Here is a 19324-nt window from a genome sequence, read left to right as displayed (position 1 = left end):
AATCCAGGTAATAAAATACCAACGAAGGTAAAATATAGACTTTATTAATAGAAAGAAGAATTATATTATATAAAGCATGTAGCCTCAACATAAAGTCATAACCCGGTGTTACCAAAACAAAAGAATTCAAAGCATAAGAAACCATCAGCATGCTACGGTTTCTAGGAAAGAGGATATTGTGGTGACCTCTGCTCGAATGAATGTCGAAGCTCCATCAATTATTCCTCTATTTTTGTCGTGGTGGAAATAAATCTAGATGCCTCCTTGTTAAAAGCTTCAAAGTTTTTTGAGCTGCACTTCAAGAGTTTCGATGTGAAGGCTCGCTGGTGAGGACTCTAAATAAATAAAATTTTTGGCATCTTCATTCACGTTAATCATCATTCTTCCAATAGAGGAGCAATCAACCTTTATATCCGTCTACCCACATCAATTCCTTCCTCTCCTTGAAAGCGACCAGTCATCCTCCCTTTCAAATCAAGGGTTCATCACATGTGCAGTTGATTGTATGAATCAAGAATAGGGCTTGCTTATTGTCAAAGTCCACAAAACATGGAACCCTCAGCATGAGTGAGAAGGAATTCTCAAGCAACCTAAGATTTTAACGGATGAAAGCATTAAGCAGCTTAATACGTTGCTTGAGAACTTGACAAAAGCAGCATGTTTCTCATCAACTTTTAAACTAGAAGGCTGAGATTTTCTGTCGGCAGTAGATAAGCTCGCATCTTCAACCTCAGAAACTGTAATACTATCATATAGTCATGGTTGGAACCTGACTGTGCGGGATGCAAGTCCTCACACGTCACAAAGAAAGACTATGCATGATGCTCAGCTCCAACCACAAAGGCTTTATAGCTGCATTGACGTGACATGCCAGAGAGAGAGTAGCACAACAAGGAGAATCGTTTAAAGCATGCGTGTGATGCTGGAATGATGTCTGGTGAAGTCCCTTCGGACAGTGAGGACTCTAAAAATCCAGTGAGCTCTGACTCTGTAAGCTCCGAGTCACCTCCAAGACTTGATGATCTTGCAGCGAGTTTCCGGGTCTTCTCGGAGTCAATGGCAAGAATGCACCTTACAGAGAGGGAGATGATCAAGGCAAGAGAGGCTTCAAGGTTGGAGGCAGAGAAAAGGAGGATGGAGTTGGAGGCTGAGTTGACTAGAATGATGTTGCAGACTCAGTTGCAGATTGCTTCAATTGTGGTCGGGAAAGGAACAAGTAGGAAACAGGAGATAAGGTCAATGGAGTTGCTTTGGCTAGCGACACATTCTTTCCTTTTGCTTGGAACGATGCAGTTGAGGAGGCTGATGGAGACTGTGCTGGCAGTAAAACGAGAAGAAAAAAAAACACTTGCCTAAGCTCATTTATTTATAAGGCTGAGATGGTAGAATTGCTTCGGCACTCATGTCAGATGAATTCTATAGCAATGGGAGAACTCACAATGTTTGCGGAAATAAACCAGAGCTGAGAGAACACCACATGAGCTATCAATTCAGGGCTGAGAACATATCATAATTTATGGCAGCAGTGATTAGGGAGCACTGGTGACAAAGATGCTGAATCCCTTGCAGCAACTTCAACCATGAATATGCCTGATGAACAAGGAATTTGCAATTCTGGACCACTGGTTCGAAGATCATGTATATTCACACATAAAGCTTGAGAAACTACGTGAGTGAGACCAGTTCACATACTGAAACAACAAAGTTGAAATTCTGCTACGATCGGTTTGTAAGCATAATTAACATCCAAGTTAAGGTTTTGCAATGCTGACAACAGTAAAAAGAATGATTAAGTGGAATCTGTATTGCATCCAAACTTCAATATTTGATGAGATTCTGCATATAAATCATGTGGAATCTGTCTACAACAAACAAATACATCCAATTCTATAGGCTTTTGAATCTGTCTGCAACTCAGAATTATATCCTGCATACATACAAAAAAAAAAAAGAGGTGTAGTTGTAATAAAACAAGAGAAGGAATGGGGACATGCATTCCAGGACTGCTGTGTGGAGGCTGCACAGTTAGTGAAGAAACAGAAGTATTGCTAGGTTGAGGCTGCACCGTTAATTAAATTCAAACTTAAGCAGTACTACACTTGGTTTAATGATATCACAAAACAGTCACTTGACCCGACATTGTTTTGCTTGACCTTTGGCGGACCAATTTTGTTCGTAGATGCTGACAGACACTTGACAATCTTCACAAAGCAGCCAAAGAGTTTGATATTGTTTTTTGAAGCGAGACGTTTGGTTGCCAGGTTGATGCTACGCGGTTAATAAAAGAGCAACAGGGAGGGCTGCGTGGTTGGTAACAGGAAAAGAGCGATGTAATGCTCTTTTGTAGCCGCTTCAGTGATTCTTTCCTAATCAAAAAAAATCTTTCTTATTCTGTGGGAGCAAAGTCGGCTTCCAATACAGGCAATCGTTTTGTTCTCTTTGTTAATAATTCATTCACGTTGAACAATTCATTTAGGAAAAAAAAGGGTCAATTAAGCGAAGTCAAGCTACCAGTATATATTAGAGGGTTTATTGTTTTGTCCAGGCAGTTGATTCAATCTAATCAATTAATTCAGGAAAGAAAGTCAATTAAGAAGCAATTTACGTGAAGAAGTTATTTTGCTCTCTGGACATTCTTTCAAGAAAAGGTTGAAATTAATAAAGGATGGAAGGCACGGTTCCCAAGGCAATGAGAAAAGGAAGGTGCAACTTTTATAATTCATAGCTCAAGACCAGTAACTGAACTTAACCAACCCCTGAATCTTGTTTAATGGTGTACTTACACAGTACTTTGCATCTTTCCATTCCATTAATATCGATATCCTCTTGAGTTTCTAGCATTAATTCCACTGTTATTTTTATCTTAACTAATTTATGCTGTCCTCTGCCCTTTTTTTGTTATTTTATTTTTATCAATTCCCTTAAGTTTGTTTGTGTTTCTTTCTGACAGGCACCTGAAGAAATCAAGCATATGAGCGATAATGTTTTGCTGGTTATTTGTACTTCCTAGATCAAATTTATGAAGGAGACTTTGTTCCCTGAAATGAATGAAATGTATCAGAGAATTGCTGCCAAGGTACAACAGGTAAATTGTCTCTGGAATTTCTTCCGGATTATCTGTGCATGCATGATTATCTGCAATTTCCCCATGTTGAGCTTTTGTATTAATTTGTTTTCCTCATCAGCATTGCCTGTCACTGTATCATCTGCACTAATCACCTACCCCTCCACCCAACCGCCCCCACGACCATGCATCGACACAGAAGAAGTGGAATAGAAACATTTTGTTTCACTAATGTTTTGCTACAAGGGATCAATGCAATTTTTAATTCTCGTGTATGTTAACTTTGCTTTCCAGCATGACTCTCATCTGCAACAACCGAAGTCGGAACAGCTTGAAAAGCTGGAGGTATTTAAGGCCATGTTGGAGCGCTTGATAGCATTCTTACAGGTCTCTAAAATCAAAATCACAACTAATTTCAAGGAGAAATTGTGTTCCAATGAGAAGCATATTGTAGGTTTTCTAAACCCAGGCAGATTCAGGAAGCTAATTCCTAATCTACAGCTAGGACAACTTCCCCAGCCTCACGTGCAACCAATGCAGCAATCCCAGTCTCCAGTTCCTCAATTGCAGTCCCATGAAAATCAACTGAATACCCAGTTGCTATGTCAAGCTTGCAGCATGGTTCTCTTTCATCTTTATCTAGGGTTTCTATGTCACAACCAATCATGATGATGTGGGACGAGAGATTTTAAGAGAAGAAAAGGGGGAAGAGAGAATGATATTGTAGCAGAAATAAAAATAGAAAGGCTGAGCTTAGAGGCAGCACATTACAAATGAAGCACCCAATAGCTAGACATACAATCATAACAAATTCATCTTCTAAAGTTGGGGGAACTTGCGAAAACTAGCAACTACAAAATAGTAGCAAGTATCTATGCAGTCTTCGATGAAGTACAACCACCTACGTCGCCAATATGGATTGATGTAGAGAACTGCTGCAATCGTCATCACCACAACTGTGTAACATACACCGAAACTGATGTAGAAAAACTCCATGTCTATGAAACCATCATCTCCTTGTTCATCATTAGGCACTGGTTGGGACGGCACTGCTTCCTCACAACATTTGTTTCGCAATGGAGGTCCACACAAGAAAGGATTTCCTTCGTAACAGCTTTCATTGAAGGTCCCAAACTGATATTTTCTCTCGGGTGTCTTACCTGACAAGTTATTGTGCGCCACACTAAAAACTTCCAGTGTGGTAATTTCAGTAAGTTGTGGAGGGATGACACCATTCAAGTTGTTGTAAGAAAGATCCAAACTCTCAATCCGCTTCAGGTTTGAGAATGTTGCAGGGATAGATCCAGTGAGATTGTTGTGTGATAAGTTTAATGACAGTATCTCACTTAAGTTTCCAAATTCTGGCGGGATTGCTCCTACAAAGTTGTTATTGGAGAGATCAAAACCAGACATGTAGCTGAGAATTTTCCCCTTGTAACCATAATACATATTTTTAGTTGTAAATTCTACCACTTCTTCTGTAAAGTTAGGCCAATAACCCTTTAACAAGGTGTACATACTAGCCACTACTGGTGGACCCATTGTTTCATAATAAGCCTTTTCTATGGACCTTGGTAGTAAAAGAACTCCGAGATTCACTAACGCTTTCTGGGAACTTTCCTTGAAAGTAAGATTTCCCAAACAGGAGGGTAGTGGACCAGAGAGTTGGTTTTGTGAAACATCCAAAATGCTTAATTGTTCTAATAAGCATAACTGAACAGGGAGTTCACCATCAAAGTGATTAGCTTTCATCAGAAGAACACTCAATGATGAAAGATTGCCAATCCAATTTGGAATTGAGCCGGTGAAGTTGTTATCTCTAAGATCCATCGTAACCAGGGAAGAGCTGTTATAAAATCCATATGTTAATGGACCACTCAATCTATTTTTAGATAGATGCATATGGATTATAGATGGTGGACTGAAACAAGATGGTATATATCCAGACAAGTTGTTATCAGAAAGGATCAAATATTGAACCTGGTCAAGCTTACAGAAGTCTCTTGGGATTGGACCCTTAAAATGGTTTTTGGATAAATCAATTGCTTCAAGGTTTGTAGAATTGACGAACCCCCTTGGAAGCATGCCTGAAAATTGATTGTTACTCAAATCCACTACAATCCACGATTTCCACCCATTTAATGGAAAATATGATATCTGACCCCAAAAGTTGTTATCACCTAGATAGAGATATTCTGAGACAGAAGAATTGAACACCGAGGTTGGTATTTGCCCACCCAAATTGTTGTTTGACAGCTTGAGATACTGTAATGTAAGTAGTTCTAGTGTTACTGTGGACAATTGATTGTTGGATAAATCTAAAAGTGAAAGAGAGCTAATATTTCCTAAACAAGAAGGAATACAACCTGTGAATCCATTTTTAGCCATCCTTAAGCTCTCCAAATTTGGAAAGATCAAACAAATATCCTTTGGAATTTGACCTGTCATGTTGTTGTTGGAAATATCTAATTCGGTCATTTTTGGATATGGGTGTTCTTGCAACTGCAAAGTACCAACAAAGGAGTTCCCGCTCAGATATAGTTGCTCCAATCGTGTATTGTTATTAAGCAACCACGATGGAAACATTCCAGTGATGTTGTTGTGGGAGAGATCAAGGAATCTTAAGTGGTATTGGTAATAGAGGAAGTTGGGAATTTGTACATTGAGTGCTTCCGTTGTTTTTGACACGCTAAAAAAGACTAGTTGGAACTTTGGAATCAAATGTTCAAAAACAGCAGGTTCTGTTACTAGTTTGTTGTTCTCATTGCAGAAGAACTTGAGGCTTGAGTGGTTCATAAAAGGCTTCATTGAAATGGGAACTTCAAAGAAGTTATTTGATAGTGAGAGGAATTCAAGGGATGTGAGGTTGGTAAGAGGACCGAAGGCAATATTTCCAGTAAACTGGTTTTTAGAAACATCTAATAGTTGTAGAGAAGACAAGTTCCCTAAACAATCAGGGAGTGAACCTCCTAAATTATTTCTAGAGAGATCCAACTGCTTCAGATTCTTCAATTCACACCAACCTGTACAATTTATGGATATAAAGTTGTTAAAGATGAAAGGTAAGTTAAATATGATAAAATGTTATCATTAAATTGATCATTGCATAGATATAAAGTCTTTATTTTTTTTTATATATAATATAATGAATATTATTGATTATTAAAAATAGTTTTAATCATCGATAAGAAGTTTTGAATAATTATTTGGTTTTATTAATTTTAAAAAATATAATATTTTTAAACATTATGAAATATTGTATATTTTTAAATAAGTTGTTTTTTTAATCATGGAATGTTCTTTTAATATCACTCTTGAGTTGTTAGTCACCGACTTGGAACTCGGGTTTTGACAAAATTGATCTTTAGATAGATATAAAGTCATCATTTTTCTTGAAAGAATCATATAATTAAGAGAATGTCATGTGCAGCATTTAGGTAGAAACTGGGTATTATACCTGATCCTGTAAACATATTCCTTGACAGATCTAAAGACTTGAGGGATGAAAGCCCACTCAGAATTGATAAGATGCTGCTGTTCAATCGATTGCCTCCCAGGTCAAGGTTCTCTAACTTTCCCATCCTCATCGGTAGGAGTTGAAAACCTACAAGATATATAATTCTCAAATTATACATAAAAAGGTATACAGTGCATAGATTAAGGAAGAAGATAGATTGCAAGTATCCATTCTATACATCGTCACTTGTAATTTTTAATCATCCTAGTTTTGATCAGCTAGCTCACTTTAATCTCTTCCTGTCTTATTAGAAAAACAATTTATGGATAAGATCAAAGCTCCATAGATATAAATGTTCATAGAAGTTGATTATTATATATATATATATATGAAGTCCTCAATTTTCTTGATAAAGAGAAAGTAACTTACTATTGATAGATCCTGTCAGCTGATTGTATGAAAGATCTAAAGACTTGAGAGATGAAAACTCAGTTAGAGAAGAAAAAATGCTATCGTTGTATTGATTCCCTCCTAGATGAAGGTTCTCCAGCTTTTTCAACCTTGATGACAAGACTTTGAAACCTGCATGATGTTTCTCAAGAGCATATTGGAAGGAAATAAACGCATGGAAAAAAATCATACGAGGAGAATGTTTCAAAGAAAAATAATTAAAAGGTTACCATAGAACCTACCTGATCCAGCTGTCAACCCATTGTATGATAGATCCAAAGACTCGAGAGTGGAAAGGTTACCATTGAAACATGACAAAATGCTTTTATCATTTTTATTAAATCGGTTTTCACTTAGGCCAAGTTCCCTCAGTTTTGATGATAGGACTTCGAAGCCTGGAAGAGAATCATCAAAGCAAGATAATTGACATTAAACACCAACCAACCAACCTTCATTTATTTTATTATTATAATTAAGTGCAGAAACATTGAACTAACCTTCATTCTCCAAGCAACCAACCAAACTAGCCCTTCCCAATTCAAGACTTTGCAATTCTTTAAAAGGCAGAAACAAAGATGCGTTGAGAACCCAATGGCCCAAGCTCTCATCTCTTGTACCGAAAAGAGAGACTTGGATCACTCGCCTTGTAGTGTTATCACACTGGATCCCATACCACTCACAACAATTACTACTGCCCACCCAATCTCCCAAGGAAAAGCCATGTGGGTCGATCAAAGATTGGATCTCCAAGAGACCAATGCTCTCTTCCTCCATACATCCATAACAACGACCATGCCATTCGCCAGCCAAAGTCAATAATGCTAGCAACATCCAAGCCCCCATTCTTTTCATCATCATCTTAGATAATTCTATGAACTACGTACTACGTAGAATATTGTTGTTTGTTATGTACCTTTGGGCAACCATAGAGGTCCTATTTATACTACACTATGGCCATTTCCACGACTTAATCATACTTAAAGTAAACTTCTAACAGAAAAAAGACATGCCTAAAAATAAGCGAATGACCTATCTTAATCATGCTTAAAGTAAACTTATAACAAAAAAAAATGATAATACAATACATACCTAAAAAAGGTTAAAACTATAATTATAAAATCCAGTCCAACAAATCAATTTAATCACCTGTGGATATAGACCTATCTCGTATGGGTCAAATCAATAAAATAACTGATTTATTCTATAAAAGAATATTATTATTTTTCAAAAATAAAATATTAAATTAATCTAAGTTAGATTCAAATAAAAATTCCGGGTCAGTGAACACCCTAATCAATTTTGAAAAAAAAAATACAATGGTTGGTCTAGAAAATTAAAAGATGTATCTGTGTTGAAGGAGCGTGCGCAAGTCACGGAAAGACATTTTTTACTGGAATTTTATGTGCTCTTTTTCCCGAACATCACATTCCTGTAAAATCCAAGACTGGGGCAGAAGAGAAAAATGCTGATTCACAATCAATCGTCACGTTTCAAGGGTGAGAAACATGGCATGAGCCCCACGTTTTATATTCAAAATATTTACCAAATCTTTGAAATATTTTCATATGATTGAAATCCATTATGATCACGCATTATCAATATCATTTGTATCTATGAAAAAAAAGAAGAATTTTTCCAGAAATTAATTAGAGAGATATTAATTAGTGGATATATTTCCTACTTAATTCATTTCATTTCATTTCTTTTTTTTTTTCATGTGAATGGATACATATGAGTCTTGATGTTTTTTTTTTTGAATGAAAAAACATTAAATTATTGATTTTATTTTCGGTATCAAAATTATCGAATGTGGTTTCATGCATGATGAGCTTCCGTAATATCACCTCACCGATGAACAATGACAGGAAAGTATATAGGAGATAAATATATATAACCCAGTCCATATAATTTAATAAAATTGATTAATAAACCCTTGTAATTTAAAGATGGCTTTGAGTTATTGCTGTGCTCTAATGATGAAGATGTAGGAAAACGATCTTCCGTATGCTGTCTGGAGCTGGGCTTCCTCTCTCTGTAAGAACAAGCAACATCTTATTTGGGTTGTTGTTAGTGGCCCTTCGTCGACCCATTAGTAGGTGGATTTTAAGCATAAAAGGGATTTTATTAAAAAAAAAAAAGAAAGGAGGGGGGGGGCGCATCATCACGTGAAAAGCAAGGAGCTTGCCACCCATTATAGAGTGTGGATATACCACTTTCTCTTGTATCATATCTTCCACAAATCTAAAGTAATTGATGAGAAAGTGGATATATCACTTTCTCTTCTTTATAGCACTACTGGCGAATATTGTTTTTTTAACAACGACCAGACCATTCGCCAACCAAAGTCAATAATGCTAGCAACATCCAAGCCCCCATTCTTTTCAACATCATCGTAGATAATTCTATGAACTCCTTCGTAGAATATTGTTTTTTTGTTATCTGCCTTTGGGCAACCATGGGGTCCTATTTATACTACACTATGGCCATTTACATGACTTTATCTGCATATTCTATGTTGTGCAGATGTTTTCTTTATTTCATTTATTTTTGGATTTGAATATTATCTTATTGTATCTTATTGTTCACACTTAGTCTACTCGCCAGGTTGGGAGAAATATTCAAATTAGTTATGTGCCTTATTGACTGGGAGTCAATTATTGCCGTAGTGCTGGGGTGAATGGAAAGAAAAGCAGGGTGCAAATAAAATAAAATACTCTTCAAAAGTTTTTTTATATTACACTCTGGTGTGAAAATGAATAGAAAACTACAAGAAGGGTGTGAAAATGAGTTACTTCTCCAAAAAGAATATATACAATATTATTGATTATCTAATGGAAAGGATTCATGAAACTCCGCCTAATATATATATAACAGAGAAATTGTCGGTATAACAACTGAAGATTTGGAGGTATAACAACTGAAGATAGCAATCAAAAAAAGCGATGGTCATGACATGCTAGAGCTTTGAGTTATTGCTGTGTTCTAATGATGAAGATGTAGGAAAACGATCTCCCTTCGGCTGTCTGGAGCTGGGCTTCCTCTCCCTGTAAGAACAAGCAACATCTTATCTGGGGGGCGCATCATCACGTGAAACGCAAGGAGCTCGCCAGCCATTATAGAGTGTGGATATACGACTTTCTCTTGTATCATATCTTCCACAAATCTAAAGTAATTGATGAGAAAGTGGATATATCACTTTCTCTTCTTTATAGCACTACTGGCGAAGATGATTTAAAGCATTAAAAGGTTGTAAACGCGGATGCTTGACTTGCTGTGTGCCCTTTTGACTTTTTAGCACAACCATGCAGTAATTTCCTGGTGATTTCCTTATATATATTGGTGGTATTCCAGAATCTTTTTCCAAACTCTCATATTGTTTGATGAATTATTTTATTTATTCCCATTCAAATTTTTTCATACATGAATACTGTGGAGTATATATTGCAGTGTGAGATAAGATTAACTCATTACATTTTCATAAATTGAAAGGATTTCTCCTTTTCTTTGTCAATTACAGCACATGCAAATGCATAGAAGCGTTATTCCCCAGAGTAAATGCTATTGTAATGTTTTCATAGAGACTCCTCTGTTTTGCAACTAATTCACTTATATATCTTGAAACATAGCCATAAATGAAGGGTTTTTCCGGTTCAAGAAAATTACTATTTGATGTATGTATCTTGTATATTACTTGCCCGACACTTGCTTATGTCATTATTTGTTTTTATTTTTTGTTAATGATTTTTCATATTTTTTATATTGATGTGGTTTGTAAGTTCAGGGTTCTTGCTCATTACTACTAACTTCTCTATACTTTGCCTGGTCTAAAATCTTAGCTTAAAAAACCTATTCACAAGCATATAACTGGTTAAAATCCCTTCAACACTTAACTACAATAATTTGTTAACTATATACTACCTAATAAACTAATCATAGCTCCTAGAACATTCAGAATTCTATTATGCTTTTTGGATTGTAAACTAGTCTCATTACCTTTTCTTTTATATATATAATTTAGATAGCAATTCCTTTTATATAATTTATAATAATCCCTGAAATCATTCCTGGGCGTTATTGACAGATAGTCCATGTATTCTTTATTATTTTCATCATAGCTATTTCTATAAAAACTAGATTAATGCATAGTTTATTGTATTAAAAACAAAAAAAAAACAAGCTTTTTCCTATGTATAAAATTTGGGTAAAAAACCGTATCTATTCAAATCATTTTTTGGATCAAATAGCACCTGTAAAATACTTAAACTAACAACTTCTAACTTTATTTTTCTAATTTTGAACTTGATACTTCTATACCATTAAACAACCACTAAGCAATCATGTTTTTATTATCTATACCACTAAGCAATTATATTTTCATAACCTATTTAATTAATTTGAAACAATATAATGTTTTTTTATCTCAAAATAAAAAAAAATATAATATTACCTCACTATAACATTTAAAAGTTTTACCCACATTAAAAATATTCAAATTAGTTTTGTTGGCATGTAACCTCACCAAACAATTTGCATGGACTGTATTGACTGGGAGTCAATTATTGTCGCAATTGATGAGAAAATTGATATACTACACTCTCTTTTTTGTAGCATTACTGGCCAAGTTGAGTAATTTCCTGGTAATTTCCTTATGCATAATGGTGGTCTTCCATAATCTTTTTCCTCTTGGGGGTTAACCTGAGTTAAGATTTGTATCATAAGTTTTTATCAAGTCCTAAATTAACTTGGATTAATTTTAAATTTATATGTGTGTCAAAACAACATTTTGTTTTATATATAAACATAAATATGAATCCTGAGCTCTTTTATAATATTAAGAGGTAGTATATTAATAGTTAAATTATCATCCATCAAGATACAATTCATCATCTTTTCATTAACATATCTTTGAATTAAACAAAGTTGTTTATGGAGTTTTGATCATTAAAGGATATTTCTATGGTGCATACACCTTGTGACAAGTTGAAAGAGTTAGTCAGTAGAAGTTTTCTTTATAGTTTTCTCATTTTTTATGTTAAATTAGGAAGAGATCAATGAGAAACTGAACTTGAAGATGGACTATATCATTGATTTCTTGATCAGAATACTCCAACATGATCCAACATCATGGTCAGGGCAAACTCTTTTAAAAAAAATAACGAAAACAAAGTAATTAAACAAGATAGATTTAGGATTCCAAAGATAAATATAGTTACAACACTTCTCTATTGAAACAATCAACAATAAGGCTAAGTTATGAGGTCAAAACTTGTTTTTCTGTTTGTTTTGGTGTTTTAAAAGTGTTTTTAAAACAAATTGAATTTATTTTATTTTTTTGCTTCAAATTAATATTTTTTTTTTGGTATTTTTATATCGTTTTGATACGCTAATATCAAAAATAATTTTTATAAAAAAATATTATTTTAATATATTTCTAAATAAAAAATAACCACAACCACACTTCCAAATAGGTTATCAAAGCACGCATTAGCTGTACACATTCAAGAAAATTGTAGACAAGTTTCGAACTAACACAATTTTGGGCCAAGAATGCAAGAAGCAAACCACTTATTCCCCCACCAGCAACCACAACAAATTCAGTACTCCTATGCTAAGATCTTCTGAATTTGGAGAACTTACGAAAGTTAATACGTACAAGGCTTCAACACTCCGAAGCCTGCAAGAGAAATATCAAAGTAAAATAAGTAGCAGTAAACAGCAGCCATTTCATCAGTTTTAATTTTAGTATAACACAATACTAAATTTTGAATTGTGTTATTTGTTAGTGTATCAGTCTCATTCTTTTAACGAAATTATATATATATATATATATACACACACACACTAAACAAACTAAACTAAACATACTTGTAAATTAATGCCCTTCTCTTATTCAGGATCATTAAGTATACAGTTTCATATATATAGGGCCGGCTACAAGGTGGTGATATATCCTTAAATCACCTGTATATATAAACTTGTCTTACAATTGGAATTGAACTTTATTCTTTTGACCAAAAAATTGCACTTAGATTGAACTTTGAAAGGATCAAGTGGCCACGATCCATTTCATGATCCTTTTGATTCAAGATCAATTGCAGAGTGCTTATTTCATAAAATTTGTCTAACCCTACTAGATATATAAACTTGATCAGTGGTTAAAATATTTACTCTCTACGTTGATTTTCTATATTCTAAATTTGAAATCAGTACTCAAAAGAAGTATTCTTTTTTTTTACTATCTTTGTCACAAGAGTGCGGCATTGCGGCGATCGTCCACCCTCCAAGAAACAAATTGTAAGTGGTCTATCTCTAGCAAAATATGGAAAGACAGAATTCTTGTCTCTTATCAGTGGAAAATTTGAATGGGAGTCGCCACCTAATATTCTAGTCACTAGAAACCTTAACTAGTCTTAGAGATCAGGTACGGAGACTAGTTGCGTAAAGGAAAGTTATGAGCACCCCAACTATGCCCTACCTAAAATAGACTGCATTGTTTTGTCTGATAAAATCTAAAGTCGTGTTATGGTTTCTAATTGTTGGTTTGTCTAGGGTTCAAGATAAGCCCTCCTTCAGAAGGAGGTTCTTATCTTAATGCTATAAAACATAATCGTTCTATTGTCTGAAAAAAAAAAAATAAAATATCCAAAATACACATTACATGTAATGTCGTACCCTAGATACTAACAAATAAGCAAAATAAAATTTTTATTGTTTTTGAAATTTTGGCCAATGTTCTCTTGATTTTAATAAACTGGTTATTAAAGCTAAAATGCATGCTAAAACATTGTTGCTTTTTTTTGTATGAAAAACACAATATGATTTTTAGCTTTGAGACACTTGGTCGTATACATAAAAATATTTTTTTTAATTTTTTTATATTTTTGAAAGTTTTGCCAAAAACCAGGTATTTTAATACTCGATTTGTATTTTTAATGACATAAAATATAGACCGATATTAAAAAAAAAGCATAAATCAAAAGGGGGGAAATCACAAAATATTAAAAATATTTTTTTCTTTTTATTTTTTGAAATGGGCCGGATCAAGCCCAAATACATAGGTTGGGCCGAACCTGGCCCATCCACGTGGGTTGGGCTCATCTTAGCCCTTATGAACAGTGCACTCCACTGTTCACATGCTACGTGACTAGTAAAGGCATGGCAGGGATGAAGCAGGACAGAAAGAAGGGATGAAGGGCTGACCTGAGGTGGTTACTATCGATGGCGAAGCTGCTGCAGGCAACAGGCAGCGGCGATGGTGGTGGTGCTGGTGGTTCATGATGGCCTTCCCCCTCTCTTTTCTCTTCTCTTCTCTGCCCTCACTCTTCTATTCTCGCCTCTTTCAGGCTCTTCCTTCTCTCTTGGTCTCCCGTCCCTCTTTTTTTCTCCCTTTTCCCTATTTTTATAGGCAAAAACAGGGGAGGGAAACGTGGCTAAGGCGGCCACTATTCAGCTGCCCCTCTACCACCCTAGGGACAGCTCTCCTCCCCTAAATCTAACATATGGAAAGCTTTGCAGGTAGAGGGTCCCTACTCGGCGTCTTTTTGAGGTTAATGGCGGTGACAAAGGAGGGAAGAAAAATCTTCTTCTTCCCCTACCTCGCATGTCCAGGGGAAGAATAAGACCTATAGTGCCTTCAAAACGACACCGTTTTGAGCTTCCTTTCTTTCTTTTCTTCTTTTTTATTTGAAATGAACAATGTATGAAACGGTGTTGTTTTGGACAAAACACGTCATTTCATTTAAAAGGAAAAGGTGGCAAAACGTGATAGAGTTCATATTGGTCCTCAATTTATGATTTGTTCAATCAACACGAGGAGGATTTCAACAATTTCAAGGTAGAGGTTCTTGGAATACAAGTGTTAGAGGAAAAGGTAGTAGAAACACCACCAAAGGAGGTCGAGGACAACAACCATTCACTCCTAAAGGAAGAGGAGACGGTTACAATAACCGTGATAAGAGGAATATCCAGTGTTATAATTACAATCAATTCGGGCACTATAACACTAAATGTTAAAAGAAAGTTCCACTATAGATACGTGAGCAAGTCAACTATGCAGAAAAGAATGTCAACAGCAAAGGAGCAGCTGCATTATTTGTCCAACACGGACTTGGCAAGAATCAAGAGAATATTTGGTATCTAGATTTTGGAGCTAGCAATCATATGTGTGGCCAACAAGATTTATTTAGTTATCTAGATAAGACCATACAAGGTTTTGTCACCTTTGGCGATACTTCAAAAGTTCCATTCAAAGGTAAAGATAACATCCCAATCAAGCTAAAGAATGGCGATCATAACTACATAGCCGATGTCTACTATATCCCAGCTATAAAGCAGAACTTGGTGAGCATAGGTCAACTTCTATAGATAAAGCAGAACTTGGTGAGTATAGGTCAACTTCTGGAGAAAGGTTATACACTTTACATGAAGAATTGTCATCTGACAATTACAGACTACAATGGGAGATTAATTGCCTATGTGAAAATGTCCAAGAATAGGATGTTTCCTTTAAACATCCAATATGATGCAGCAAAGTGTTTGAGTGCCATCACCAACAGTGAAGAATGGCTTTGGCATCTGAGGCTTGGACATCTGAATTTCACAAGTCTGAAGATGCTAGCAAGCAAGAAGATGGTCAAAGGTATGCCCCACATTGATCATCCAGAAGAAGTCTGTGAGAGTTGTGTCCTCAGCAAACATCACAGATCCAGTTTTGCCAAAGAAGTCAACTGGAAAGCAAACGAGCCACTAGAGTTAATACACACAGATGTGTGTGGTCCTATAAAGCCTATGTCAAATGGACAAAATAGGTACTTCCTCACTTTTATTGATGATTTTAGCAGAAAGACATGGGTATATTTTTTAAAGAGGAAGTTAGAAGTGTTCAATTTTTTTAAATATTTTAAAGCAATTATTGAGAAGTAAAGTGGTTATAAGATCAGAACCGTGAGATCTGATCAAGGTGGAGAATATACAGCAAATGACTTTGAAGCCTTTTGTACACAACAAGGCATCAGACATCAGACAACACCAGCTTATACACCACAGCTGAATGGTTTAGCTAAGAGGAAGAATCGAATGATTTTTGACATGGCAAGAAGTCTACTCAAAGAAAAGAAATTGCCCAAACAATATTGGGCTGAAGCTGTATCATATACAGTGTATTTGTGAATCGCTGCCCAACCAGAAGTTTGCAAGTTGTCACTCCACAAGAAGCATGGAGTGGTCACAAACCAAGTGTTACTCATCTTCAAGTTTTTAGCTGTGTGGTATATGCAAAGATTCCAAATACAAGAAGGACCAAACTTGATGATAAAAGTGAGAAATGCATCTTTATCAGATACGGTGATAGAAGGATGGGATACAAGCTGTATAATCCCATCACAAAAAAGGTAATTATGAGTAAAGATGTTATCTTTGAAGGAAATAAAACTTGGCAATGGAATGATGACCAATAAGCAATTAAATGGATCAGCACTGACTTGATCCTTGAAAATGAAGAAGCACCAACAGTACTTGTAGAAGGTTCGATATTACCAGAAGATGAGCCACAAAGTTCGGTACACAGATTTCCTGTATTCAACAGGAGAAACACATCAGAATTATCATCTATATTTGTTATCTTGTTCACTCTTTAATAATTTGCTTTCCTCTACGGTTTGAAGCAAGCTCCGTGTGCTTGGAATACCAGAATTGACAGGTATTTTCAAGATAACGGATTTCAAGATAATGGATTTGAAAAATGTCCATATGAACATGCAATTTATGTGAAGAAAGAAGCAGATGGCAGCATATTATTTGTGTGCCTATATGTTGATGACTTGATATTCACCGGCAACAATCCTACCATGTTCGAAGACTTCAAGAAAAGCATGGTACAAGAGTTTGAGATGACAGACATTGGTCTGATGGCACATTTTCTTGGCTTAGAAGTGGTGCAGAAAGAAGAAGGGATTTTTGTATCCCAAAGCAGTTATGCCAAAGATATTCTTGAAAGGTTTAAGATGGGAAGCTGCAATCCGATATCAACTCTAGTTGAGAATGGAATGGAATTGAAGAAGAGTAAAGTTGGAAAAGTTGATCCAACTTACTTCAAAAGCTTAGTAGGAAGCTTAAGGTACTTGACATGTACCACACCAGATATACTCTACGAAGTCGGACTGATTAGCAGATATATGGAGAAGTCAGACCAGTCTCATTTGAATCCAGCCAAGAGAATTCTTCGCTACATCAAAGGCACAATAAATGAAGGTTTGTTTTATACCTCAACTACCAATCTCAATCTTACTAGCTACTCGGATAATGATTGGGGTAGAGATTTGGATGTACAATAGGATTTTTCTTTTTCATGGGAGATACATCTTCCACATGGTCATCCAAGAAGCAATCGATTGTCATATTATCAAGCTGTGAAGCTGAGTATGTTGCTGCCAAATCATTTGTATGCCATTCAATATGGTTAAGGAATTTGCTGAAGTTTTTAGGATTTCCTCAAGAAAATCCTAAAGAGATTTATATCGATAATCAATTAGCGATTGCATTGGCAAAGAACCCGGTGTATTATGAAAGAAGTAAACACATTGATACATGTCATCACTTTATCCGAGAGCATGTAAAGAACAAAGAAGTCTAGCTAATATCCTGCAAGACAGATGATCAAATTACAAATATCTTTACAAAGCCATTGAAGAGAGAAGTATTTATTAGATTGAAATTCATGCTTGGCATAAAATCCCTCGATTGAGTTTAAAGGGGAGATTTGTAAAAGTAAACTCAATCTAAAAGGTTAAAAAAGATAACCACCAGCTGTCACCGACCAACCGTCTAGTCATCAGCTGCTTTCACACCGTCAACAACAGTCGCCTTCACACTTGAAGGTTGAATTTTCTTGTTATGAATTCGTATATAAATAGGTAGCTAATTTTATGCAATTATGTGTGGAGAGATTTGAGAGAAACACAAACTGAAAGAAAGAAAGAGAGAGGGTGTGCATTCAAAGCTTTTGTTTAATTATTGTAAGCTTTTGTTCTTGAAATAAAGAATGTGTTTTATCCCCTCTAAGTGTTTTAAAGCCACCACCAGTGGTTTCTCCCACCAACATCGATAACAAAACTTTCAATTCTTGTGAATGGCTCTCTAACTAAAGAGTTCTTTATCGAAAAGAGGTTGCGACAAGGGGACTTTTTATCAACATCTCTTTTCAAGATAGCAACTGAGGGTCTTAGTAGAATGCTAAGAAGAGATGTGATTTGGGACTTATAAAAATTATTTGTTTAGGTCACTTTCAGTTTGTAGATGATTATCTCATCTTTAGTTCATATGATTTTCCATCTCTTCAAAACATCAAAAGAACTATGTGATGTTTTGAGTTGATTTCTAGGTTGAAGGTTAATTTCCATAAGAGCTCAATCACTAGAACTATTGTTACTTCTTCAACTGCTAGCAATCTAATATATAAGATGGAGGGGATGCCATTTAAGTATTTGGGCCTGCCTATTTGTGCATCTTCATCTCATGTGGAAAACTATTGTTAATAGAATCAATAGCAAGTTGGTTGCCTGGAAAGGGCGTCACTTATCTACCTATCTGCGAGCTTTATTTCCTATAACATCTACTGTTGCTACCAAAATTGAGAAACATATGATATATTCTTTCTTTGGTTCTTAGGAGGAAGAAGGAAAAAAACTATGCAATGTTAAATGGGCATCGGTGGTTCCTCCAAAAAACACAAAAAGGGCTAGGTATAAACTACATTATTGATAAAAATCATGGGTTAATAACACTTCCATAACAATCAAAGAGATATATATTTTTCCTATTAATTTTTCAAGTTACCATGATGAGAGTATGATGTGGCTCCAATAAATATAGGATATGTTAGGGATACAATGCCTCTGTGATATGGACATAATCATTTTTTGTATGTCAAATTCTTACTATTTCACTCTTAAGAGTAGAAAGATCTAGTTCGCTAAACTACCAATACCAATGCTTAATAACAATAATGAAAGGAAAAAAAAAGCATGTGAAAGGAAAAGGACTTAATCTTATAAGCCCAAATGATTTTGAGAATGAGATTCATTAAAGGTTTGTTGTATTTGCTTTAATGGCTAAGAAAGTTTGAGAGGAAGCACTTGAAGAAGTAAGTGCGGTTCATAATTCCTTACCCTATTATACATTACATTCAACATGTAATAGATTTTGTGTTATATTGACCTTTTGGTTTCTGATTGATACTTAAAAATGTATTTTTATCAAGGTTTTATATCATCATTTTGCACTTGAAGTATCAATAACTCCTTAACTAAAGCATGTTTTATAATAATATATCTAATAATACAAGATACCTTTAATTT

General features: G+C 35.3%; 3 protein-coding genes and 1 long non-coding RNA gene across 23 annotated transcripts in view; 2 read left to right on the top strand and 2 right to left on the bottom strand.

Annotated features, from left to right (window-relative positions):
• LOC105114781 (mediator of RNA polymerase II transcription subunit 15a-like) overlaps nucleotides 1-19324 on the top strand; it is a 103801-nt gene that overhangs the window by 48977 nt on the left and 35500 nt on the right. The gene's annotated exons all lie outside the window — the stretch shown is intronic.
• Nucleotides 2991-3753, top strand: LOC105114784 (mediator of RNA polymerase II transcription subunit 15a-like). Of its 2 annotated transcripts, XM_011011457.1 has the most exons (3): nucleotides 2991-3085; nucleotides 3359-3584; nucleotides 3615-3753. In XM_011011457.1, exons 1-3 carry the CDS (start codon nucleotides 3020-3022, stop codon nucleotides 3731-3733), a joined length of 411 nt encoding a protein of 136 aa, XP_011009759.1. In that variant the 5' UTR covers nucleotides 2991-3019; the 3' UTR covers nucleotides 3734-3753. The 2 variants fall into 2 exon arrangements, with proteins under 2 accessions (XP_011009759.1, XP_011009758.1); XM_011011456.1 differs by having other exon boundaries at nucleotides 2992-3085; nucleotides 3359-3753.
• Nucleotides 3786-19324, bottom strand: part of LOC105114785 (LRR receptor-like serine/threonine-protein kinase GSO1) — a 56031-nt gene continuing 40492 nt past the window's right edge. For 5 of the 12 annotated variants that reach the window (XM_011011459.1, XM_011011466.1, XM_011011461.1 and 2 more), the window contains 3 exons: nucleotides 6951-7103; nucleotides 6522-6668; nucleotides 3786-6087 (listed from right to left, as the gene is read on the bottom strand). In XM_011011459.1, coding sequence (XP_011009761.1) covers nucleotides 3884-6087; nucleotides 6522-6668; nucleotides 6951-7103 — 2504 coding nt within the window. In that variant the 3' untranslated portion in view covers nucleotides 3786-3883. Of the gene's footprint in view, nucleotides 6088-6521; nucleotides 6669-6950; nucleotides 7104-7201; nucleotides 7367-7468; nucleotides 7934-19324 lie in introns of those variants that run through there. The other 7 variants (XM_011011463.1, XM_011011465.1, XM_011011462.1 and 4 more) reach the window with 7 other exon arrangements.
• LOC105114787 (uncharacterized) overlaps nucleotides 10506-19324 on the bottom strand; it is a 39168-nt gene continuing 30349 nt past the window's right edge. Inside the window, exons 2-3 of the long non-coding RNA XR_840211.1 lie at nucleotides 17814-17816; nucleotides 10506-10633 (exon numbers count right to left, since the gene is read on the bottom strand). This is a non-coding gene — a long non-coding RNA (uncharacterized LOC105114787). The remainder of the gene's footprint in view (nucleotides 10634-17813; nucleotides 17817-19324) is intronic.

This window comes from Populus euphratica, unplaced genomic scaffold (assembly GCF_000495115.2).
Source record: "Populus euphratica unplaced genomic scaffold, PopEup_1.0 scaffold582.1, whole genome shotgun sequence".
In the NCBI taxonomy this organism is placed as follows: Eukaryota; Viridiplantae; Streptophyta; class Magnoliopsida; order Malpighiales; family Salicaceae; genus Populus; species Populus euphratica.
Note: the sequence above shows the minus strand (reverse complement) of the source record. Positions and strands in the feature narration are given on the sequence as shown.

Bases quoted from the DNA above. Each gene is read 5' to 3' on its own strand.
- LOC105114784 (XM_011011456.1), top strand. From the start codon at position 3,020: ATGAAGGAGACTTTGTTCCCTGAAATGAATGAAATGTATCAGAGAATT. The intron at 3,086-3,358 runs GTAAATTGTCTC...TTTGCTTTCCAG, and splicing joins TTGCTGCCAAGGTACAACAG to CATGACTCTCATCTGCAACA.